This window comes from Aureobasidium namibiae, assembly GCF_000721765.1.
Source record: "Aureobasidium namibiae CBS 147.97 unplaced genomic scaffold scaffold_12, whole genome shotgun sequence".
Lineage (NCBI taxonomy): Eukaryota > Fungi > Ascomycota > Dothideomycetes > Dothideales > Saccotheciaceae > Aureobasidium > Aureobasidium namibiae.
In genome coordinates, this window is record NW_013581197.1 from 801,626 (window position 1) to 826,085 (window position 24,460).

Here is a 24,460-nt window from a genome sequence, read left to right on the forward strand (position 1 = left end):
GCCGAGCTCCGTTGCTCGCGCGTGCTACCAAACATCATGGGGTGAATGGCGCCGCAAGATAGCCTGGCCTATCGGCTATCAACGGATACATTGAGGTTCCCCCGGGCTTCAAAATATTACTACACGTTTGACGTGTCCAGTTTTTGAACTTATCTGAATAGCGAACTTTCGGCTCTATCAAATCCTCACAGATATTCCCTACAGGACTTTACCACGCGCGACTTACTACTGGTCCATCTGGACATTCCGTTATCAATAGGATCATTGCGGAGTTCAATGCGCTCGGGATTGCCGAGCTCCACTCAGCAAATGTCCATGTGCTATATTCATTTCGAGCACTCGGTCTTGCTTGAACGGTACGACTGAATTTGAATGCACGACCAGGTCATCTCCTCAGGTCATTACATTGTAGCCAAATTGAGAAGCACAGGCCCAGGCCTCACTCAAGATCACGGTTTCCAATGTGGCATCCCATCATCAGTGGGACACTATTGTCTCGATTCACTCTGAGATCCTCGTTCGCGCGCTTCCATTACATCTTTGGCATTGATATCCAAACTCAATGGGACGAACCAATATATCTGAGCAGTCACACGACCGATGAATTTCGAGGAAAGAAACACCATCTTACCCTTGACTTTTTGCTTTGCAAACACCGGACCCGATGGATTGTCCACATTGTGTCATTGACTCCCTTGAGCAGCGCCTCTGTGATTGGGTGTGTCCACATCGTCAAGCACAATGTTTCACTGCTCATGCGTCGAGGGTACAGCGACAATACAAGGTGAACAGGTAAGTGCTTGGACTGCCTTCGTGACAGAACGACGACCCTATTACAGTCTGTGAGCTACCCGAGACACTACTTGCCAGTCTCTCAACGGGAGTTTCGATTTGGGCATGCGAACGGCCGGGCCGAAAAAGGATGCCAAATCATATTCCATACCGACATCGACTGCTCTGATGTCGGATGGCAGGCTTTGGGCACTTATTGCAGTAGCAATGATGAAAGCATGCAATGGCCTCCTTACGCTGTCCTGCGTAAATAGACGTGGGACAGGAGGCTTGACCTTTTGATGGGTATGTTTTGGTTCTCCCAGTTCATAGTCCTGTGGCTTCTGCTGGCGTCGTCGCTCAAGCCAACATTGACAATAATATTACGCCGTAATTTGGTATGGTCTCATTGCTTCTTTGCTAAGTGTGCTGGTGGATGATCGGGCTTATGAATGTGTATGCGTTTTACGACTGTCTACATGCTACCCTCTTCCATACACATCGTGGTAACATTGTCCTAGGTCGGGACAGCTGTTCAAGAACGCAGTCAGTCAATGTCTCTTTCAATACTCCAATTGTTACTTACTACACTGGCTCCCGTCCAAAAATGATGTGCCAAATATATTCAAATACACGTCCACTCGTGGCATCGTCGAGGGGTGTATCATGCAACCACTTCAGAGCACCAACATAAAACTCTAAAGGACGTTTGTGGACCTGATCTCGCGAGACTGCAAATTGAGCGCAGCATGGAGTGCCTATAACGTGAGGCACATCATCATTCCCGAAGATATGTTTCCACGCATCTGCGAGCGCGTGTTCGGCTCTTCTGTCTTCGTTGTCAAACTCTTCCCGAAAGGGTTGGATCTCGTCTGGACAGCCTGGGATAGCGATGCAGCGGAGATTGGCATAGCCGTTACCCTGAACGAACTCAGTTCTGAGAGATGACAAGCTCTTGATATTTGAATAACCGTCTGCATCTGTGTGCCATGCTCGTGGGTAACCGTCTTCGTGAGGGTGTACAAAAGCAATAGTCGAGGGAAGCTTTTCGTAGTTCTCTATGATGTACGTGAGGTAAACATTGGCCTCGCGCCCTTTGTTTTTTGCTGTATGTAAAGACCAGGTATCGTTGTCGACTGTATACACGGCATTCTGCCATCTGTGATTCGTGTCAGCTTGTTACACGGCAAAATCCAAGGCGCCGAGAAAACCAACGTCGGAAGCTTTTCAACCCAAGATGCATCCTCGCTTTGGAGTTTTCCTATCACAACAATTTGATCCAAAGAGTTCGAGCTAGTTCCGGTAGCTGAGACCTGCTCTACAGTCGTGGTAGCTGAAATCTCACTATGGATAGCGGTAGTCGCTTCAATGCGCCCGTCCTCCGACGCAGACGTTGAAGAAAAGTCTACAGCCTTGTCGACCTCCGTCGACGCATCGTCTTCGCTACCAATGAGCGACCTGAAGTTCGAGCCATGGAAAACATCCGCGACCGGTAAGCGGTACAAATATATTCTGATCAAGAAGAAGCCTGCCAGAATCAAGATAGCTGGAAGCAGTCGCGTCGCTGTCCTCATATTGGCGGCACGCTGAAAAATGTGGCAGAAACACACGTTGCTCCGGACGAGAGCAATATTTTCAAAGATCTGCCCATCGTCAAATCGACAACTTGGCCTCTAAGGGCCACCCAGGAGTTTGGCATCTTCGAACTGTGCCGCACTGCTGCGGCGTGCAGCAAACAATCTTAATTCTCATTGGTGCCGATATATTAAACACGACTCAGCGAATCTGTGCCTCCCCACATCGGCGCCTAAAAACGCAATGTCTGATTCTGCCCTCATCGATGGATACTCGACGACAACTGAACATCTCAAGAATCAATGTCACTTCGAAGGACAATCTGTTGTGCTCTATTATCATCTGTGTCTGGAGGCCCCGCGATACGAAAAGTCAATTGCGGCGAGTGGTTCATTCATGAGAACTGTGCCCTGCAGGAAATTGTTTGATCATGCAGTGATTGACAGTTTTTTCAACGCTACGTTTCGACAGGCACTAGTTGTTGGCCGAGACATATCTTATAGCTGCATGGTCCAATAACATTGTCAGTTGTCGTTCTCTTCCACTGAATCTGACAGCCTCATGACAGTCGACACTGGTTCGATATTGACTATTGCGTTCGAGAGCCAGAACAGTCCGCAACGGCAATGCCATCATCATTCTGTGATTCGAATAGCAATCTTCGGCCTGCTCTAGTCACCAAGGTAGCCGCTGGCATAGATTAAAGCAGGCCACCCCAACTCATGCTTCCTACCCAATGCGTTCCTCACAGCTGATGAGACGACATATCACCTCATCCGCGCTTCCGCCAGACAGACACCTGCATTAATGCACGTCGCAAACTAATAAGCGAATATCTGCTTGGTAAAGTGGCCGATGCTGCTATTCTGGTTGCCAAACACAACTGATTGCAGTCGCATATGCACAAACAATAGCGCCAAATGTCGCACCATCGAGCAGTCGGGATATTGCTTGAGTGTGAAGGATTATCACATCTTCCTGCTAGAGAGACCAAGTTTGCAGGCTACCACTCTCGTTGCCACATTCTTATCATTAAGTCCGGTGAGTTGCCCTGAGCGCGAAGCGCTTTGGAACAAGACGTAAGTAACGCTACTCGCCTACTCACCTCTACCATCCGGACTCCTACTGTATCAACGTCAGCAGACAAGATGAAGCATTCACGAGTGCTGCTGTCATTCTACTGGTGGAGAGCATCCCTGCCCATTGCATTGTTCTATGCGATCTTCTCTCTGTCCTTGACGGTCAGCGCTGAGAACTGTGGAAAGCCATTCTCGATGCCGGTCACGAATGTAGCTCTCAACAATGGAAATCACATGCGAGGAGTCCAGATCGCAATTGGATCATCCGAACAACCCCTTGCTATGATACCATCGACGTACGTTGACTGAAACCTCGAAAATGATCTTGCTGACGAATTACAGACTCACCAACAATACGCTTATCTATGACAGCCAGGGGCAATGCGACAAGAGCTTCACCCAGGCTAAATGCTCAACGTACCGAGGCGGTATGTTCGACACGAGTAACTCGACGACTTATGAAGCTGTGTCAAGCATGAGCGCGTCTGGAGCGGATCCTTCTGACACGTATGTCAATGCTACCTCGGACCTCTGGTCTACTGATACATTTCATTACACATCCAACATTTCTTCCGAAGTTGCGTTCGGCATCCGACGTGCCAACACTGGCGGGGACTATCTGACTCAGCACATTCTGGGTCTTGGTGCAAACTCTACCTTGCTGAGTACACTCAAGAGAGATGGTATAGTCGCTTCTCGCTCCTGGTCTATGTACTGGGGTAACTCTGGAGCGCCTGAGACGCAAAACGATGGCGTCTTTGTCTTCGGGGGCTATGACAAGACCAAAATCACAGGGACGAACTATTCGTTTCCTCTTACTTACGACAGTCACTGCCTCTCGGGAATGGTTGTGTCACTAAGTGATATCTCGCTGACCTTTCCCAATGGGACGAAAGCGGATCTTTTTGATTCTGCCTCGAACCTTCTGAGAGCATGTATCATGCCGGACTACCCAGTTCTGATGACACTTCCTCGCGATCCATATTACCAGAATCTACAACTTGCTGTGGGTATATCGAATGTTCTTGAACAGCACTCTTTCGGTCTCAACTTTTATGGCGAAACATATTCGTCCGACTACGAGTCAGTTATTGCTGGACCCCAACGGCTGAAGATTAGCTAACCATCTATCTAGTCTTGACTTTGGTATGAGTATATCGCTCCAGTCAGGTCCCTCGATCTCCATTGCAAATTCACAGGTCGTGCAACCAGACGCAACCATCCTCGCGAACGGCTCCATCAACTATAGCAGTACACTCAATGAAGTCAACATCATCCCACTCCAATCTCTGAATGCAAACGACATGGTCCAGCTTGGACGGCAGTTCCTGAGCGGCGCTTATCTCTTGGTCAACGAAGACGCAGGTACATTCACTCTTTGGCAAGCTACCGACAGTTCAGACGAAGAATTGGTGGCGGTAGACGAGAATGGCAAGGTCTTCAGCCCCGTGTGCGCGTCAACGAAACCGGACGACACTACAGTTACATCGACAGGGTCCACAGAATCAGCTTCCTCGTCTTCCTCAACATCGCTTTCATCATCGCCAACATCATCCTCAAAGAACTCCACATCCAGTATCATTGGCCCTGTAGTCGGTGGCGTTGCAGGAGTCGTGCTGCTGATGGGTCTCGGTATATTTCTGTGGATGCGAAAAAGCAAGAACAAAGCCGCCAATACCACCAGCGATAACACCAATATCCACGGTGCAGATGAGAAGGCAATACCACTTTCCAACTACACTGCTACAGAAAGAGACAGTTCGACGCACGAACTTTGGGGTAACCCACTCAACGAGATGAGCGGACATATCACCCCAAAGGAAAAGACCAAACATTCAACCTCTGTATCGGGTGTGTACGAACTTGGAGACAGTCGTTGACTGTGCAGTAGAGAGTAGTGACTTATATGCATTATCCGTGGTGAGGTCTTGGGAAGGTGTGTGTCGGAGGTGGAATAGTGTTCGAAAAGTCTCCCCAATAGTGGTCATATCTCTGGTTGATCTATGTTTGTTGCAGTCATAGCAACATCCCAATACTTGTATATTGCTCCTTATCATATCTACACTTGCGTATCTCCATAATTAAGATCATCCGATTTTGTCTGTCATTGGGTGTTCGTTGTTCTCCCTGCAATGTACATCTGGTGCATCAGCTTCGTTGGTCTCTGTCCGTATTGTCTATCTAGCATAATCTCCAATGATCGACTTCTTGAACCAAACTATATACTGCGTAAGCAGCCACATTGTACAGTTGAAAAGCTTTTACATATGAATACCAAACGATACTCGTCTAGAGATACATCTCCTTTGCATCTCTTATTCGTGTAACGCAGTCACTGGAGGATAACCTCTTAGCCGCCGGCTTTGATTAACCTTCCAGTTCTGCAAGTGGTAGACCAATATCCAACTCCGCTAGTGGCGAACCAATACCTACATCTCGTGGTCTGAAAGGCATACGGAACACAGGTGCCGACGACGGTTTACACAGTTCCTCGAAGGCTTCACGATCTGCCGTGTGGATTAGCAATAGAATGGCAACATAGCGTGCATTGCAAGCATACCTTCTTGGTCGTAGAACTCGCAGTCTATTGCTTTGATACGGTCCATGATGCTTGTTTGAAGATTCTTGCTTGATGTCGAATCATTTGAGAGCACGGAGTCGATACTGCCAATTGTTGACCTGCGTTGGAGTTGTCTCGCCGACTGAATGTCAATCTGACCTTCTTTTTGTCGACTTTCTTGATCTCTTCGAAGTCATTCACTGGGGACAGTCAGCGCTATCAATGAGTCCAGAAGGACTGTTAACATACATGACCACTCGATAAAGCCAGGACTTTGTGTGGCAGACTTTGCCGACATCTTATGAGCATAGTATAAGAGTGATCTTTGTCTCTCAGCGTCTTCCAAGACACGTAGTGTCTCGGACGCGCAGTGGTCCTGGCCAGCACGTGTCGATATTCGCACAACATCGAGAGTCGCGACCATAGTCTTACCAAGCAGCTGTTCCTGCACATATTGAAGATCTGAGTAAGTTGTCAGCCTGTCTTCTACGATATACGATAGAATCATCCAATACCCACCTTCGAGTTCGTCGAAGCAATACATAGGCCTGGTGTTGTATATCGTGCTTCTATGAGCTCTTTCGTCCTTGACAATAATCTGATGCAAGCCTTTGAACTGTAGTCTTGCCTCGGTTAAACTTGACTTGTGTACACGACTGTTGTCAACCCATGGAACAAAAGTATTTGCTCGAGTTGCACCGCCATGTGGTAGGTGGTATATTGTCTTCTGGTCTCTGGTCCTGCTCCGAAGCTTTTCAACCACTCCAGACGGGGATCTCAGTATCTCTAACGAGGCATCGAACGTTCGCTTGTTTTCAAGAACAATGGTCACAGGCTATGTAGCCGAAGCCAAGAGAGCGTTCTCTGCAGCGTAAGAAGTGCCGAGGTCGATTGACGAGTATCTTCTTTCGCTGCTAGCGGAAGTGAACACGGTACCTGGGGTTGAAAATGCATCGGAAAACGCATCAGTGCCGGGTGTGAAGACTGGTTCTGGAAGAGGACTGCCCATTGGAGAAATATCTCCTCGGGGTCGTCCGGTGAGTTGTTGACGAGGTGCCTGGAGGGCACCAGGACTTGTGGGTGGAGCAGATTCTGTTGAGACCACTCTCGGAGGCTGTACAGGACGCTTCGATCGAGTTGGCTCATGGTGTAACATATGCCATTTCAACCATTGTCCAAAGACATCCCAATCCTCAGCACGGACTCCTAAACTGACACTCGGTGATCGCTCTTGGTTCCGGGGATGAGTTTGTGTGGGAGTAAGACCAAGTGCGGTGTCCACAACGCTGCGGGCAGTGTCCAGGAGTTGAAGTACAGGTACAATGCGCTCAGCTGTGACCGCGCCCTGGATATTTGATGTTTGATGCCTGACTACCGGGCGCACTCCGCCAGAATCTCTCATGATAAGGTATTCCATCTTTTGCGAGAATTGATGTAGCAGCTGAAGCATATCGTCTGGTGATTCATTACGATCTAGATGTGCAGTTATCTGGTGTAGTGCACTTGGCTGATTGATGCTGGTGTGAGACAGTGTTGTGAGATAGTTTATGTCCAAGTCAGTCGTGCTTGTTATTGATGTTGGCGTGATTCTTCTCAAGACAAAGTTGACCTTGTCGCTCAAGGATCTAGAAGTTATATCAGATGGCATACGGACAGAGCTTGATGGGTGAATTGTACTTTACTGCACGCATGATCTCCTCTGACTGCCTCTCGATGCCATGTGTGTTTTGGAGTGTCGTTGTCGTTGCGTGTAATGTTGCAATGGCAACAACTCGATCAAGCTGTCGGTGAAGCTTCTCTGCCTCCTCACGATATATTGGCCATGTCGCTGTTTGGTACCCACGGCCAACACGGTCGAGAAAATCTTTGATTCTACTGCTCGTCTGTGGCAAAGCGGTGATCAGAGGACGTGTCGTTTTAGCAGTGAGAATGCGGTGCTTGTCGATGAATTTGATAGTATCTCCAAACGTCTCGTCAAATCCTGCTAGCGAAGCGAGGTCGGGACTGACAACGACGAGCCTCTCGAGGCAGGTAATTACCTGCCGATACTCTCGCTTGAAGCATTCATACTCGTTCGTAGCGTTGTAGTTGCCGTCAGTAAAGCTCTCGTACACTTTCCAGCTATACTGTGCGAGCAGGATGACATCGCTGATGGACCAGCCAAAGCTCATGACGCAAAATTGGTAGAGGTTCCCAAGTGTGAGCAACAAGCATCTTGACCGACTTGAGCGGGACTTGGTTGAAAAGCCCAGCAGCCAGCGGCCGGTCAGATCCAGCGCACATTGTTATTATCAAGTGGCAACAAGGCTGACAAGGCACAAGTCTCTTCGATACCAATATGGACATCTTGCAAGAGTGTCACGATCCAACTGCATGTCAATCAAGCAGCGAGCGAATGGAAAGTGCAAGAAGCGGAACGTGGCCCTGCCAAGCCCTGCTGTTTCCCCCAACCTCCTCTGCTCGCTCCTTCCTTCCAGCCTCTTTCCGTCTGCATCATCATCGACCTCGCAGCGCAGCTCGCAGTCCCTCGGTCAGATGATTGCTTGTCTTTTCCAAGATCGTAAGCAGCAAGACGTGAGGCTTCATCCTCAGCTGCAGCCTGCAATCCAGATCTTCGCTGGTCAAAGGATTTCTGCATCTATCCGATGAGCTCGCAGTCTAGAAGTCCGACTAGACGATCTACTGGCGCAGGACACATTCAGGCAGACATGACTATCTACTGCTGCGCGTCGCGGCTTCCAGGAGCCGTTCCTGCGCCTCGCTGACAGTGCTATATCCTCGCCTCAGTCGTGCCTCTCTTCATTCTCCTACCGCTATCTTCAACACCGTATCCAATGACTCTATTTTGCTTTCCAAAACGTTCAGCATACCATGGCTGGATTGACATGGATCAAATTGCACTTGAATCCATTCGCTAGTGTTTCAAAATTTGAAGATGTCTCGGTAAGATGATCAGTCGTTCGACTGCAGCGGCACGGTCACTGACAATCTGTTAGCCCGCAGACAGGCGGCAGTATGTCCTCGATTCTCTTGAGCATTCGAGACGGAGAGAGTGGGTCTGGGTAGTCGTTGTAGCTGGAGTCGGCTTCTTGACAGACGCGTACAATGTCAGATGACTCTGAAAGGCTTATATACACCTTCTCATCTGATACAGATCTTCTCCATCAACCTAGTCATGCCCATGATAGGACACATCTACTATCCCGATAAAGGCACTGTACCGCACGAGTACGCAGTCGCTATCAACATCGCAACACTGGGAGGAAGTATTCTAGGCCAGCTAGGCTTCGGTCTCGCTGGAGATTGGCTGGGTAAAACAGCCTACGATGATGGAAAAATCTCCTCTGCTGATTCATCGCAGGTCGAAGAAAAGCCTATGGACTTGAGCTTATCATCACTGTTGCCGCGGCTCTAGGATCAGCCATGGCCTCAACTGGTGTCAATGGCTCTATGTCACTCATCGGATGGCTCGTGTTCTGGCGGCTTATCATGGGTATAGGCATTGGAGCCGACTACCCACTGAGCGCTGTCCTTTGCTCAGAGTAAGACTCTCTGTATGATGAGCCTTTGTGGTTGTTAATTCGTGTCTAGGATGGCTCCGACCAGGCTTCGTGGAAGGATGTTGACAGCCGTGTTTATGTGCCAGCCACTCGGTCAACTTCTTGCTACACTAGTTCCATTAGTTGCAGTATACGCCGCTCGTGGGTCACTTCCGCATGACGCCAAAGACTGTTTGCACGACTGCCAAAAGACTTTAGACGTTATATGGCGTTTAATCCTGGGCCTCGGAGCAGTACCCGCAGCAGCTTCTCTCTGGTTTCGTCTGACCATCATAGAAAGGTATGGTGTGGAAATCAGGTATTCCTTCTGTATGCATCTTGACTGAATCAACCACACAGTCCGAGATACACTGTCGACATTGTAAGGGATGATCATCAGGCAGCTGTTGATGTCGACCGTTATTTCTACTCCGGCGACCACTTCTCGTCTATAAGCCGGGAATCTTTCCAACAGGATCATGAAGATGAGATACACACAGAAGAATTGAACAATCCGGTCTTTCCTCTTTCGGTTGTGGATTCAGATGAGATACCACAGCCACCACAAGCTTCTTGGGCGGATATCAAAGAGTACTGCACCTTGGTAGCGACTTCCTTGACATGGTTATCGCTCGATCTCGCTTTCTACGGGCTTGGAATGGTACGTCTGGGTGAGACCAGGTGATATCCCTGCTGACTCACTCTACAGAACGATTATACCACGCTCGAGAAGATCTGGGCAAACAACCAGATAGAGCCGCAGTTGTACCAATCTCTTCTAGCCAACGCATGGCAAAGCTTGTTGATCGTGTCGCTCGGGGCTATACTGGGCAACTTGATTACGCTGGTCTCGATCAACCGCCTGGGACGAAGAACCATCCAGATCAATGGCTTCTTTTGGCTGTTCGTCCTCTTCCTCGTGATCGGTACAAGCTATCGCAAGTTGATGGACTCACAAAGATCTTCAGTACTCGTGGTATTGTATATCTTGACACAGGTCTTCTTCAACTTTGGTAAGCATGCAGGACCCCGTGATCAGAGTTCGTGACTAACGTCAAACACAGGCCCAAATGCAACAACCTACATCATCGCAGCGGAAGTATTCCCTACGCGCTACAGATGCACCGCTCATGGCATCAGCGCTGCTTTCGGCAAGTTCGGAGCTGTGCTGTCTCAATGCATTCTCGGTTGGATTACAGGCAGTATTCAGGATGACAAGACATATCTACTTGTGTAAGTTTCTTGTCACGAAGATCATGCTGTTTATACTTGAGCTCACGACGATTTATAGCTTCTCGGCGTTTATGCTCATCGGGCTTGTGTTGACGGTATACTGGATCCCTCGCTCGCGCGACAAGAACGGACAGACTTTGACCTTGGAAGAACTAGCGCTAGGCCGAGCTGCTGTCAAAACAGATTAGAGGGTATCGGTGCGACAGGTAGTTTGATTTCATGGTATTGAATGAGATTGCTGATGTGTACTACTCTAGTTATATAATAATATCCATTTACGCCTGAACCCCTGACCCCATCCGAGATGTACGCTACCAATGCTTGAAGAGGAGTCTCAATCCAACCACTACTCATGCCTTGACAGCACCAAGAATGTATTGACCAAAAGACTGCTTGAGTGAACAAACAGTACCGTTCCATGTGAGACCAGTGCACCCAGACGTATCATCGCAAAGCACTGCGCAATCTCCGAAACTGCCTATGCTAGATGATGAAACAATGTTGTTGGTCGAGGTATCGTAAGTGCAAAGAACAGTGTACGCAAGACCGCGGACATCAGTGTAGGTAGTGCCATTAGAAGCTGGGCAAGAAGGTGCAGCGATGGGAGTTGACGATGGAGTGACTGCTGTTGATGAGGTACTTGAGCTCGGGAGGATGGACGAGGAACTCGAACTCGAAATCGATACAACAGAAGAGGACGGGGCGGTCGTACTGGAGGGTATGGTCGAAGTGCTGAAAGATGTCATGGATGGTGTCGTGGTGGAACTCAGCGTGCTTGAGCTGCCGACAGACACCACCGAGGAAGCGCTGACACTTGTAGTCAAAGTTGCACTTGTCGATACTGAGCTAGGGGTAGTGGTGATCGGACGCATGTATCCAGCAATTCTCGTGCTCAGAAGATTTGCCGTGCTGACAAACGACTGGGGAGTATCTGTCTTGATCAAGCACTGACCTACTCCATTGCCGAGAGCAGCGCCTTGATTGTAACTGAACCCAGTACACCCAGTATAGCTGTCGCAAGCCTGGAAGCAGGCAGTCCAATTGGCAACATTGGTGATTGTTGATGCTGTACCTCCAGCTGAACCACCGCCGCACATGTACAGATAAGGTTTCCCACTGCTGTCTGTTACTGCGTAGACATTGGTGTTGATGGAAGTGCAAGTGGGCGGATAACTTGTTGTGGTGTATCCATCGGCACCAACAGAGGGCGACAAGCTCGACGACGACGATGATGAAGATTGAGTTGTAGCTGTTGAGGAGGAAGAGGAAGATGAAGAGGGAGAAGAGATAGCGCTGCTGCTGAGTACGCTTGTTGACGTTGCGATTGTTGCTAACGATGTTGGTATTGTTGTTGCTGACGAAGCTGATGATGGTGACTGTGATACTGATGATGATGCCAAAGACGAAGACGACAATGCCACAGAAGAGGACGTCGATGTCACGGAAGAGGTCGTCGATGTGGAGGCAGCGCTAATGTACCTAGCGCCCAGGATGCCACCATTCTTGACCGCTGCTCCGAGGGTTTTCTTGAGATAGCAAGCCGATCCAGACAACGACACGTCGACACAGCCACTTGTGGTTGCACAAGCTGCAATGCAGCCTTCAAGGTTCTTGACGGAAGTGCTAGCCATATCACCGCCTGAATGGTCTATGCCACACTCAACCACAAACTGTGCTCCGTTGGCCGCATAAGTGTATATCGAGCTGTTCGAGGCAGGACAGGATAGAGGCGAAGCAGTGCTGGCCGGAGCTGTCGATGACGCGCTTGAAACACTAGACGAGCCACCGTTGTTCGGTGATCCACCAGATATCCTTACTGCAGAAATGGTATTGCTACCGGAAGCGGTGTAGGTGCTCATGCTCTTCTTGAGCCAACATGTGCCTGAAGAGCCGCCTCCAACACCGCCCACATACGTAAATCCCGCGCAGCCGGTCGGGATCGCGGTATCGCAGGCATTCATACAGTCTAGGTATGATGTAGAAACCTGAACATTAGAGTATGATCCAACGCTATTGTCTGACGAACAAGTGACATTGTAAATATTGCCGATGGAATCAGTGATTGTCTGGCCATTTGCTGATGGACAAAGGCTCGCTGATGGTACGCTGGAGGTCGGTGAGGCTGTGCTGGATGCGCTTGTGACTGACGAAGTGGTAGTGACACTGGCAGTGGCGTTGATGAAGTTGTAAGGCGTCGTGTCCAATGTCCACTTGTTGAAAAAGGCGAGCATCAGAGGTGTTGCATCGAATGGCGATCCAGCTACGATGGAGGGCCATGTATGTCCGAGACCATGCACATAATAGTGGGCACCCAATAGCGGGAATGTGTCGTTTCCATAGTCGTAACGAACCACATTATTATTGTAAAGAGAAACCGAAGTGTTCGAAGACCCCAAGCTATTACGGCTTGCCCAGCTTGTCATGAACAATGGGATTGATGGTAGACAACGACCACGACGGCCTCCTCCAATGTATGGAATTGTTGTATCGGAATCGCCATGAGTTGTAAAAAGCGGTACTGGATAACGACCCGGGTTACAGGTAATGGATACCGTCGCATCATTGCAGTTGACGTCAGTGTTTCCTTGGTAATACGCCCCTGAGGCACCAGAAAATGCTGCAAAGATGCGAGAGGCTTGAGGATCGCAGGCTAGGATGTTGGCAGCGAATCCACCTCCGTTGCTCTTGCCAGTAGCATACAATCTGGAAGTGTCGAGGCAGAACGTGCTTGATAGATCGGTGAGAAGTTCAAGTGTGAAACCGATATCATCGAAGCCAACAGCATCCGGGTCACCTTGCCATTCCGCGTTGATACCGGCCGGGTAGGCAACCAGATAGTTTGGGTTGAACGTCTCGTTAGACAATCCCGAGATATTCTCCTCCTCCTGCGGAGAGGCACCTCTACCATGGTACGAGAACGCGAAGGGAGCGGGTGTGTTGCTGTCGTAGGACGAAGGGATATGTAGTAGGTAGCTGCGAACAACTCCGCCCGAAGTTGTAAAGCTTAGGGTGTTGGTTGAATCGGCACCTCCACGAGTAAGTTGAGGCGATAAAGGATTTCCACAGCCTGAAGATGCGGCAGACTGTGCCACAGCAAAGAAGGCTGCAGAAAGAAGGACCTGACTCTTCATGTTGTGTGTTCGATGATAATAGCACATCCCGACGACGGCCACCTCGAGGCTTTTATATCTACATGTCGCATCCTGGACTGTCCTTTGCAGCTGCCCAGGACTTTTCATCACCTGCTCTGGACGCCGTCAGGAGAATGTGGTTGCCAGAATCGGACGAGAATAGACATTTGGAGAGAGCTGCATGTGCGAGGCTGAACGCTATGGAATGTTAGAAGCACGACCGTTTCACTCACACCTGGTCAGTTGATAGAGCTTGCGAGTCGCGACAGCCACGGTGGAAAGAGAGGCTTCCGTTGAAGCGGCATTCCTACGGTCGGTCTTCGAATCTGGATCTACCTTGAGCATAGACCAGCATTGGACAGTGCCGCTTCACGAAAGTAGCAGAAAAATGCCTCTGCGAACTGACCACAGTTCACGAGATCAACGTTACGATAACCTCTGATTCTCTGGCATGTTGGCAGGGATAGCTCAACGATTATCAGCGGGTGTTCCTGCGGCGTGTCAGGCACGGAGATCCTTCTGCATACACAATGATGAGGTTGAGCTCCGGATCCGACGACTCTGTACTTCCAAATCTTTTGCTTGCGGAGAGTTGCCACTCTGCACACCTGCATACATGCGATATTTTCAGCCGTTCAAGAAAGGAAGTAGACCATTTCGAGATAATGATGCAAACGCGGGAGCTGCCGAGCTGTGGAGGGAGAGAAAAAGGAAGGCTAGCCAACTTTAAACGCTTTTCTGCAAAAGGGTTGTGTCCAGCCGGCCGTTCAAAGTCGCATGATCTCGATGGTCATGTTCGGAATCCAGCATGGAATCAACATTTGATGGAAGGGTGAATGAGGAAAGAAAGACGGCTTGCAGTCCTGGCGAAACACCGGCAATCGATCCTCCCGTCGGCATGGCGTCGTCTGGGCCTTTGCTCTTGCCGTGCGTCACTCAACAACACTACATGTTCCCTCTATGATTATCATACTGCATGATTCAGGAGACTCCACGATATATGCAGACCCGTAAGATCTATGTCTCGGCTCAGCAGGATTCGCCAACGTCTCTGCGTGCCTCCAAGCTTTGGTTGCCGAATGGAGACACTGCAATCTAATCGTGTGGAGGTTGGCCCTTCTCGGTTCCTCAGACTTGTGCTTGACTCGATCTCGAAACAAGTAATACTGTGTTGGCAACGCAAGAGGTAACCATAACCAACATAGACCATGCGCAGCCGTATCTTCTTTCTTGCTGATGGGGTTCATAGTCAACTGACACTCCGATGCTGGAGCTGGTCGCTTCTAGGACTTCAAATTAGGATTGCTTGACTCAAGGACTCAGGAACGACTGATGCCATACTGATGACTTCACAAACGTCCACAACGAACATCAAGCATGTGTGATCATCGCTTTCCAAGTCTTTGGTGACGTTCATAGCCAGATTATGAGCAGCAATTCATTCGAGGGACAGGGTCGCGGTTCTCTGCCTGTCCCCACCACAGTCCCCACCACCGTTCCTCCACATTCCGATGCCCTGATCTAGGGCAAAGTCTCACATCCGAGCCAACCGAATGACCCCTCTTCGAGCATCAGTTATATATACTCTGGGCTCAAGAGAAGGGATCTGTAAGTACTTTACTGGCCGCTAGATCATCACACTATGCAGATTCTCGGTCTTGGAAACGGCACACCTTCTGGTAACTCGGAGATCCTCCTCAAGGCTGCTTTGACAGCAGCTACCGAGTCCGACTCTACCATCACGACATCATGGATACACGTTCCCTCTATCTCTATACCTACAAACCCAGCACCTCTGGACAGCCCTGTTGGCTTCGATCTCGCCTCAAAGCTCAATGTCGCTTCAAACGACGCACCCGACGACCGAGCTGCCGTCCGCGAAGCCATCCTCGACGCCGACGCCATAATCGTTTCTACACCCACATACAGCCATCAACCCTTGGGCACTCTGAAGCTACTCATGGATAGAATAGGCGGGCCCTCGTTGGATGTAACTTTCGGCAAGACCTTCAGTCCTGACAAACTCGACCCTCGACTCTCTAAACCAAGAGTGTTGGGTTTCATAGCTGTAGGAGGATCATCAACACCAGATCAATTTACTATGGTGCTGCCGACATTGCATCTGTTATTTTATGCTCTACACGCCAAAGTCGTGGATCAATTCATTGGCCAAGATCTGGGAAGTTCAGGGGCAGTGTGTTTGCATGAGGATCTGATCTCTCGGGCACAGAAGATGGGAAAGAATATCGCAAGTCAGATTGGCAAGGCCTATGATGATGTAGAATATCTGGGCGAGCAAGAAGAAGGTGCATGTCCGCATTGCCATCTCGCCAAGATTGAGTTCTTGCCGGCGCATGGTAAGAATGCTATTGGTTGTACGACGTGTGGTACCAGAGGTAGCTTGGTTGTGCGAGAAGACGGAGATGTGCTGCCGGCGTGGGAAGAGGAGTCAAAGTGGAGTTGCTTGACTTGGACGGGCAAATTGCAACACGCGAAGGATATCGTGAGTTGGGCTAAGAGAGATGCACCGAGGAAAGAGGATATTAAAGAAGCACAGGAAAGGTGGAAAAAGGTTGTCGTTAAGCAAGTATCTTTGCCAAGTCAAAGCAGGGCACACTGGTGATTATCGAGGTGACTTGTGTTTGAAGCACCAAGAAATTATAATTACACATCTACCTGATACAAAACTTCTCCGCCTGCTTCAATCCTCATGTTCTTTTTTGTGCTGATACGTACGGAGGAGATGCTGAGATGAGTATCACTGTCATCCGAAGTACAAGAGCGAAAGTCTATCAATAGAGGCCTCACGAAATGGAGACAGGGTGACTCTACCTCACATCTCCACGAACCAAATTTCGCACCCCTCCAAACCCCACACACTCCCTATACCACGGATCCTCGGCACCTTCGATCGCAGCGATCACAGCAAAGGGGGCAAGTGACAGACACATCACACGACAATAGCAGCATTCGTCATCCTTATAAACTCCAACGTAGTATAGGGGGAAGAATAAACGGAAAGCAGCCCCATAGCCGTTGCAAAAAGCCGCTAGCCGGTGAACGACTGCAATTGATTGCGACAACAACAAAGAACGCGTCGAGAGCGATGGATAGCGATACTGGCAATCGATTGTGATAGAACTTGAAACCCTAGCTCGGAATAAAGGGAAAGAGTTCACGTGGGTAGGCGAGATTATGATCATCTTGGAGATGAGAGCGAGAGTTTTGTGGTCAAACACCTAGGGTCGCTCTGCCCTGCTCGGCAAAGTCGGTCCATGGTGGTTTCACTAGAGATGAGATCGTATACTGAGAACCGATGGGAGGGAAAGTGTTGGTATGAATAGTAAAGTTTTTGATCCTTCTACCTGTATACAGATATCCACATTGTTCTAGCACAGAGTCGAAGAAAGAAAGGTAGACAAAAGACCAGCGCCTATGGCTCCATGAGATTCCTCCTCTTCTGTTTTGAGAACAAAGGAAAATCGATATACAAAAGAAAGGACACAAAAGAACACACATCCATCGATAACAAACAGGTGGGCGCAAGGACGAACATTGTTCGCGGAATGGTACCAAGCTGCACAAGCAGTAGGATTGCATCCAAAGAGGATCGGGAGGGTATAAGCAAGAAGTAGAAACAACAAAAATAGTAAAAGAGCCCAGCCCTTTGTAGATCGCGATGCTAAACCCTCAGGGTGGGGACGAATATGTAAAGCCAAAGCGCGAGGAAATAGACAATAGACATCCTGATAGATGATCGGCGAGAGACAGTTGTATGTCATGCCGCAGTCTGAGAAGGATAGTGCATAAACACACACGAGTGGATTTTTGGGGTGGAGGAGATCATCAATGCCGGATTGGGGTCGTTACAGCTCATCAGAGCGGGCACTTACTAGAAATCTAGTAAGCGGTAGGGTAGGCGGCGCCCGAAGGTCTGTGGACAGTGATGAAGCCAGTGGAAGCGCAGCTGGAAGAGCTGGCGGCACCGGCGGAGGTAGTGGGGTAGTAAGGAGCGGCGCTGCTCTGCTTGGGGACAACGCTGGCACCGGTGGCAGTGCTCTGAGCAATGGTGCTCATGGCAGAGTCAACGGTGACGTAGACGGTCTCGCTGGCAGTAACAGTGACGGTAGAAGCAGCGGCGCAGCCAGCAGAGTCAGTAGCACTGGCGCCAGTTCCGGGAGCACCATAGCTTGCACCGTTTCCGGTGACGGCGGCCTTCTCGCCCCAGAAGCTGAGGTAAGAGCCAGTGGAGGTAGGCGAAACAGTGACGGTGTTGGTAGTGGTGCTGGTGGTCGACAGAGTGGTGGTCGAGGTGGAGTCGGACTCGTCCATACCGTAGCCAGAAGCAGCGGCCGAGGCCGAAGCGACAGGGGTGGCGTAGACGGTCTGAGTCTGGTAGGCGGTCGAGGTCTTGTGGATAGTGGTGGTGATGACCGACTTGGTCGAGCCACCGCCAATGGTGTAGGTAAGAGTCACATCAGTGGTGAAGGTGGTGTAGGCAGTTACAACCTCAGATCCAGTGGCACCAGCAGCAGGGGCAGAAGTGACACCAGAGCCGTAGGCACCGGTTCCGAAGGCAGCGTTGGTGTTGATGCTAGGGTAAGCAGAGACACCGGTGCTCAGGGGAGCAACGACCGAGCTGGCAGCAGCGCTGGTCTCGACGGCAGCGGCTGAGCTCTCGTATGCGCCAGTGGAGAGAGGGATGGCGACCGAGGAAGCCTCGACGGAAGAAGCGACGGGAGCAGCGACCGAAGAGCCAGATACAGGAGCGTAGCTGAAGGCGGCAGCGGTCGAGGTCTGGTTGAAGTTGCCATAATCCTGACGCTTGTACTGAGCAGCGTTTGCGCCGATTGCCAGGGTGGCGGCCACGAGGGAAGAGCTGAAGTGCATGATGATGATGGTGCTGATAGATGTCTTAGGTATGACCGTTTAGGATGCGATTACAACGTCGAAATCGTGAGAACTCGTGGGTATGCTGTATATGCTGTGGTTGAGAGAATGTGGAGGCAAGAAATCAATTCCGCGCTCGAAGCAAGTGATCAAAGAGTGACTGGTTCTGTAAAAGAGTGTGGTGTCTAAAGGAGACGGAGGGACCGGACGAGAAACGCTTTGTAGTCTTGAGGGTGAGGAAGAAGAGAGAGATGTGACGGGGAAGAGGGCTCAGAAAAGGCGATTCAGGATGGATGCCCGTGTGGCACACACCGGTGGATGATTGCTTGACCTACAATCCATGCTAGTCTGCAGGGAAACCATAATCACCATCAATCTAATGGTTTGATGCAGGATGCAGTCTGCGGTCAAGGTGTGCGTTTCATCGAATCAGGCCGTTGTTGGACGGACCACTTAGCGTGGCGATCTACGGCTAGCGCCTTCCCCTTATCGCTTGTTCCTGAACGGGTACCTGACAGCTTGCAGCTTGCACAAACTTCTGCACGCCCTTTTGCCCGGCTTATTTGCGATGTACTGCGACCACCGTTCCGGTTCGAACAGTGTATGCTTTCCGTACTCAGGCTTGGGCTGTTGCCATATCCCCTATCTTGATTCCGTTAGACAACATCTGGAACTGTCACGATCAAAATATACCAACGCCCAGCTGTGTTGCGGTCTTTTGTTCTCCGCTTCTTGTCGCCTACCGCAGATTGATGCACCATCTCATTTCCTTTGGCGCTCCTTGGCTGGCTTGCCCTCGACCAACAATAAAATCTCTCGTCGGCCTTTCTGCGCCGATCTGACCATTTCGGCTCTGTGATCCCGGTGCCTGTGCCACATTGACACTCCACAGAGGAAGCCAATAATCAGTCGCAATCTTTGCATGAGTCGCCGTAGTGGCTTGTTGCCCGGGTCCCAGTGCGGTTACGACGAAGGCCTCGACCATACCAGTACGAGGCGTCACAGCTTTGGCAAGCTATCACGTTGCATTTTGTCTGTCATTCTTGCATATTGAACAAGAACTCAACGGCCATGCGACTAATCCTGTACGTGCAACGCTCACCAATGCCGAGACCAAGGCACGCGGACCACCAACAAAGCCTCGCAGCAACATGAGCTGTCAGATCTCTTGTCTCCAGACCGCAATCTGCCAGTCCCTTCGACAACCCCATGGACACCTTGATCTGATCTGTCTTTGTTTCGCCCAGGAGCACCCACCAATACCATAGGCTTCAGCACAATCTCGCAGAACACGACTGACTGTGTTGCGTATAGACACGATCGATCTGCTTTGAAATGAAGTGTTTAGATTTTCGACATGGGACCGTACACGATGGGCGACAAGTGCCGGACTAGGGATCTAACAGTGTTATGGATTCAAGGGGCCAGTTCATCCTGTTTAATATAATGAAGTTCGAGGAGAACGTGCTCACTATCCTCAGCAACTCACCCAGTCGTCTAGCCATCCCAACGCCTTCAGTGCTTCTACGATGAAGGTGTTACAAGCCCTCAAGATATGTTTGTAAGACACGTAACGGTGGAGATTCCCATGATCTTCTTGGGTGTTTCGCAAGAGGGCTACACCTCGACAGACATGCATGGCAATGCGCACACGTGGAAGCTGGTGGCCTGAAGGGTCTGCCAACTTGAAACGAGGTCATGAAGAGCTGCCTCGAACCAGGCAAGCCACGGCCCTGACGTGCCGAGCACAAGCGGCAAAGCCCTGCTGACGACATGGGTGTCTTTCCTGGCGAGTCTCTAGGTCAACACCACCTGGCAGCCTGAATCTCCAACCAGATAATCTTCTCTACTGACGACATTGTTGATGCTGAAGTACTGGCCTTGGAGTCAAGGAGCCACGTTTGGTCTGGTCATAAACAACAAACCTTGTTTGATCATGTCGTGCTCAGTGTGCTGCGTGCGAACTCATTGAGTGAGTAGAGGCTGCTGAGACCTCGATCGAAGCTGACTTCAGACAATCGGCTTATCTCGCGCGACTCCAACTCTTGAGATCGTTGGCTGCGAGAGGAGTCTCAGGAAACAGAGACGGAGGACGAGGTATACTTGTCTTGCTCGATCTTCCTCATCGACGACATGCACTGCGATAACGAGTGACTATTCGTGGATCATGGTTCTCGCGCGACGGAATAATCTGAGACAGTGTCGTGCATGTAGTCGCGATTGAAAGCTTGGGATATTGATGCAACCATGCGTATAGTGGATATCGTGTCCAGTGTAACGAGGCTGAGCTCGCGGCGGTGAAATGCTGACCTCGAGTTGAGCTTGGCCAAAGGACAAATGATACTACCAAGAGCGGCCGGCGACAACGTCTAGGATTTTTCCATCTCGGCGCTGGTGATTGACACGTCGTGGATGGAGGAAATGGATCCTCTTGGGAGTACCATTTGTAGAAGAGACGGATGTTATCATTCCGGTGTATGCTCCGCACCTTGGTCTTTCTCGGCATTACCATGAGTCGGTTGCCGTCTGTTGGCTAAATGATAGCCGATCTATGGATCCGCAGAGCAGAGCGAGATTCCAAGCTGTAGGTCGAGATACGAATGATTGACCGCGTCGTATGTCGGCCGAACTCGCCCGTCGTGGTATAGCAGACAAACGCCTAACGTCAGCATAAGAGGAGTGACTCGATGATATATCGCCGGTGCATGATGGATAAAGGGAGTTGACAGGTGCACGAGTCGGGTGGAACAAATTGGCGGGACCGTGTAAATGCGAGATTGCGTATGATTGGCGCAAAAACTGTGGGGGGTTTGTCCGCAGGGATCTGGGGAACGTTTTCTGAGAGTCGTAAGGCCGAGGGGTACAATGCGGGATGGAGGTCAGGACGGTTCGACGGCCATGTCGACGGAAAGATCTTCTGTAACGACAGCTTTGGGTCAGACTTGCCGTGCGTGACGGACGCCTATCCTTGTCTGGCCGTATCGACAGAGCATCGCGATTCTCTCCGTTGATCTTCCGTCCTCTCGACTGCCTCCTCCTACCTGACCTGCAGGCGAAGACATGGGAAGCAACCTCGTCTCTCTCCTGCCATTACCACCGCTCAATCGCCTTTGCTTCCCTCCGGCCTGAGGAGTCTTCCCTCCTAACATATATTCCTATCGTCCGACCCACCATCACCGGATCACTCGTCGTCTAGAATTAGGCCGGAAGAACCCAGCCGTCCATGGCTACCAGAGTCCAGGTCGAGACGTCGACCATGTCCTTTGCGAAACCCCGACCCATCGTCGCTATCGAGGAGGTCCGAGGCCACGAGGAGCCGAGTATCCTGGTGTTATACGAACGAGATCAAGAGCAGATTGTTGCAGAGATAGCTGGTGTGCTCGGTCAACAGTGGCGTCTGATCGACCCTGAAGACGGCGATGCCTCTCCCATTGACGGCACTGTCGTTGGTATATGCGGCGCTCATGATACATTGAGATGGCGAGGCTCCAGCACTGTCCTGGCCACCCACTGTCTAGATGATCCCAACCCTGCTGTTGGTTCTCGGTCCTCCATCTGCGACTATGAATACCTCTACACAACCAAGCCTTTCTTCAGGCGAGATCTGGCCAGGTTTCTCTCTTTCGTTCTCGGCCAGATCAACCCGCACAAGGACCTCGCGAAGAAGGCAAAGACGACTCTGATCTCCACAACCTTCCCCGACGTGCATGCCGCGCTACCGAATCTCGACATCCTCTCTGTTGGTGCCGATGCCATCGAGATTCGTGTTGATCTGCTGAAGGAGACGAAACCCGACGGTTCTTTCAGCGACGTTCCAAGCTTACAATATGTCGGTGAACAGTTGATGACTTTGCGTCAACGAACAGAACTGCCCATCATATTCACCACCCGCTGCACAAAAGAGAACGGCCGATTTCCTATGGACGACCCCAAGTTGTTTTACGACTATCTGTATCGTGCTGTTCAATGGGGCTGCGAATACATTGATGTTGAGCTCTGGCTTCCTGAGGACCTTAGGCGCAAACTCGCTTCCCAGAAAGGAAACAGCAAGATCATCTCCGCCTTTCACGACTTTTCTGGAAACTTCAAATGGACATCGCCCGACGCCCAAAGACTATTCGGGCAGGGCGCTATTTACGGAGATGTTGTCAAGATGATCGCTCTTGTGAGCACCATGCAAGAGAACTACGAGCTTGAGTATTTCCGATCCATCATTCAGAGCACCTATCCCTACCCACCTTTCTCTGGTTTGAACATGGGACCCATGGGACAGCTTTCAAGAGCCTTGAACAAAATCTTCACGCCAATCACACACCCACTATTACCTATAATCGCTGCACCAGGACAGCTCAGCGCTGCCGAGATCAATTCCGCCCTCCACTCCATGGGACAAATGCCGAAGCTTGATATGTACTGCTTTGGTAGCATGCGCGCTACAGGACAAGCCATGTTCTTCGAAAAGTGTATCAACGAGTTGAGCTTACCTCACCAACTTGTTTGTGTCGAGCAAAGCTCCCAGGACGGGCTTGCTACTGTGGTCAAGATACCACATTTCGGAGGCGCATTCATCAATCCTCCTATTGCGGCATCGGCGCCCTGTCTCCCCTCAATCTCGGATGCAGCGGCCTCAATCGGTCAGATCGATACCGTGGTCGCTCGTTCAGACGGTGACAAAACAAATCTCGTAGGCGACAACGCGACTTGGAAAGGAATCAGAGCAACTCTTTGCCGAGACTTTGTTCCCTCAGCATATAGTGGACAAGCAGCGATACTATTGGCCAGCCAAGAGTCTCAAGCAGCAGCGGCGGTATTCGCACTCCGCAGCCTCAACATCGGACCAATCTACACCATTGGCTTCAAGGTCCAAGGCCCACTGTCTGGGTTCGTCACGCCTTTCAAAGGATTGGAAGATGTCAAGAAAGTCGAGCAGCCTGCGGTCATCATCTCAGCGCTCCGAGCAGACAAATCGCTTCTGGTCTCGCCCCTGCTGAAGCACTATGGAGGCCACAAACCGGAGCAGCGAAAGGCAGCAAAGGTCTTCTTGGACTTGAGCAATGGACCTCGCAAAGGCGATCCAGTCGCCCTTGCCGAGACACAAGGCTGGGCCGCCTACGGCATCGCCGACGTCAACGCATGGACGACAGTCGAAACACTGAGGCTTCTGGTCGGCCAAAATGTTCCCTACGATTTCGTGCGGCTTGCAGCTGGACGAAGTATTTACTGATGATTGCATTTTGCTCGGCGTTCTGGTGCGAGGTCTATAACCTTGGCTTGTCATTTCTTTGTTTCTTTTGCTTTCTACCCTTCCATGTTGACTCAGATGCAGAACGAGATGTTCTCGCTCCACGCTGGATACTGTTTACATAATCGACAATAGCCATTTCGGAAGAGATTGTTAGCGATGAGATTTATGACTCCATATTCCATGATCGGTTTGCTATGATTCGACGCAGGCTGACAGCATGCTCTTCCTTGCATGTCACCCTTTGGAAAATTCGAATGATCATGTGCACATAGCAAGGGCGGCAGCAACGATGGCGCTGTAGATTGAGACGCTGGACCCAAAGCAACAAATTAACCGAGGTCGGTGTTAGGGCTGGATGTTGGAACAAGTGGACCCGAAGCTCGTGTGCGGAGTCGGTCATCTCGGCTGCTCGAAGAGCGAGTTTCTGAACAAGATTC

General features: G+C 50.4%; 8 protein-coding genes across 8 annotated transcripts; 4 read left to right on the top strand and 4 right to left on the bottom strand.

The window, feature by feature from the left end:
- Positions 1 to 1,253: 1,253 nt before the first annotated feature.
- On the bottom strand, positions 1,254 to 2,345 carry M436DRAFT_50338 (uncharacterized protein; the record flags this gene model as incomplete). The annotated part of the gene is made up of 3 exons (XM_013570367.1): positions 1,254 to 1,302; positions 1,358 to 1,930; positions 1,987 to 2,345. 3 exons carry the CDS (start codon positions 2,343 to 2,345, stop codon positions 1,254 to 1,256), a joined length of 981 nt encoding a protein of 326 aa, XP_013425821.1.
- A 1,149-nt stretch (positions 2,346 to 3,494) lies between these two features.
- Positions 3,495 to 5,305, top strand: M436DRAFT_65326 (acid protease; the record flags this gene model as incomplete). Its single annotated transcript, XM_013570502.1, has 3 exons — positions 3,495 to 3,721; positions 3,768 to 4,508; positions 4,561 to 5,305. The coding sequence occupies 3 exons, from the start codon at positions 3,495 to 3,497 to the stop codon at positions 5,303 to 5,305; spliced, it is 1,713 nt and encodes a 570-aa protein (XP_013425956.1).
- A 487-nt stretch (positions 5,306 to 5,792) lies between these two features.
- Positions 5,793 to 8,156, bottom strand: M436DRAFT_65327 (uncharacterized protein; the record flags this gene model as incomplete). Its single annotated transcript, XM_013570503.1, has 6 exons — positions 5,793 to 5,932; positions 5,986 to 6,168; positions 6,235 to 6,447; positions 6,505 to 6,771; positions 6,922 to 7,610; positions 7,663 to 8,156. 6 exons carry the CDS (start codon positions 8,154 to 8,156, stop codon positions 5,793 to 5,795), a joined length of 1,986 nt encoding a protein of 661 aa, XP_013425957.1.
- A 700-nt stretch (positions 8,157 to 8,856) lies between these two features.
- On the top strand, positions 8,857 to 10,945 carry M436DRAFT_50356 (MFS general substrate transporter; the record flags this gene model as incomplete). Its single annotated transcript, XM_013570372.1, has 9 exons — positions 8,857 to 8,928; positions 8,982 to 9,092; positions 9,140 to 9,296; positions 9,347 to 9,527; positions 9,577 to 9,825; positions 9,885 to 10,185; positions 10,234 to 10,537; positions 10,589 to 10,757; positions 10,816 to 10,945. The coding sequence occupies 9 exons, from the start codon at positions 8,857 to 8,859 to the stop codon at positions 10,943 to 10,945; spliced, it is 1,674 nt and encodes a 557-aa protein (XP_013425826.1).
- A 1,471-nt stretch (positions 10,946 to 12,416) lies between these two features.
- Positions 12,417 to 13,888, bottom strand: M436DRAFT_74263 (alpha/beta-hydrolase; the record flags this gene model as incomplete). Its single annotated transcript, XM_013570614.1, has 2 exons — positions 12,417 to 12,530; positions 12,902 to 13,888. The coding sequence occupies 2 exons, from the start codon at positions 13,886 to 13,888 to the stop codon at positions 12,417 to 12,419; spliced, it is 1,101 nt and encodes a 366-aa protein (XP_013426068.1).
- Positions 13,889 to 15,530: 1,642 nt separating this feature from the next.
- On the top strand, positions 15,531 to 16,511 carry M436DRAFT_83460 (flavo protein; the record flags this gene model as incomplete). Its single annotated transcript, XM_013570615.1, has 1 exon — positions 15,531 to 16,511. One exon carries the CDS (start codon positions 15,531 to 15,533, stop codon positions 16,509 to 16,511), a length of 981 nt encoding a protein of 326 aa, XP_013426069.1.
- Positions 16,512 to 17,788: 1,277 nt separating this feature from the next.
- M436DRAFT_65331 (uncharacterized protein) lies at positions 17,789 to 18,778 on the bottom strand (the record flags this gene model as incomplete). The annotated part of the gene is made up of 1 exon (XM_013570504.1): positions 17,789 to 18,778. One exon carries the CDS (start codon positions 18,776 to 18,778, stop codon positions 17,789 to 17,791), a length of 990 nt encoding a protein of 329 aa, XP_013425958.1.
- Positions 18,779 to 22,001: 3,223 nt separating this feature from the next.
- M436DRAFT_65332 (aldolase) lies at positions 22,002 to 24,002 on the top strand (the record flags this gene model as incomplete). Its single annotated transcript, XM_013570505.1, has 1 exon — positions 22,002 to 24,002. The coding sequence occupies one exon, from the start codon at positions 22,002 to 22,004 to the stop codon at positions 24,000 to 24,002; it is 2,001 nt and encodes a 666-aa protein (XP_013425959.1).
- Positions 24,003 to 24,460: the final 458 nt, after the last annotated feature.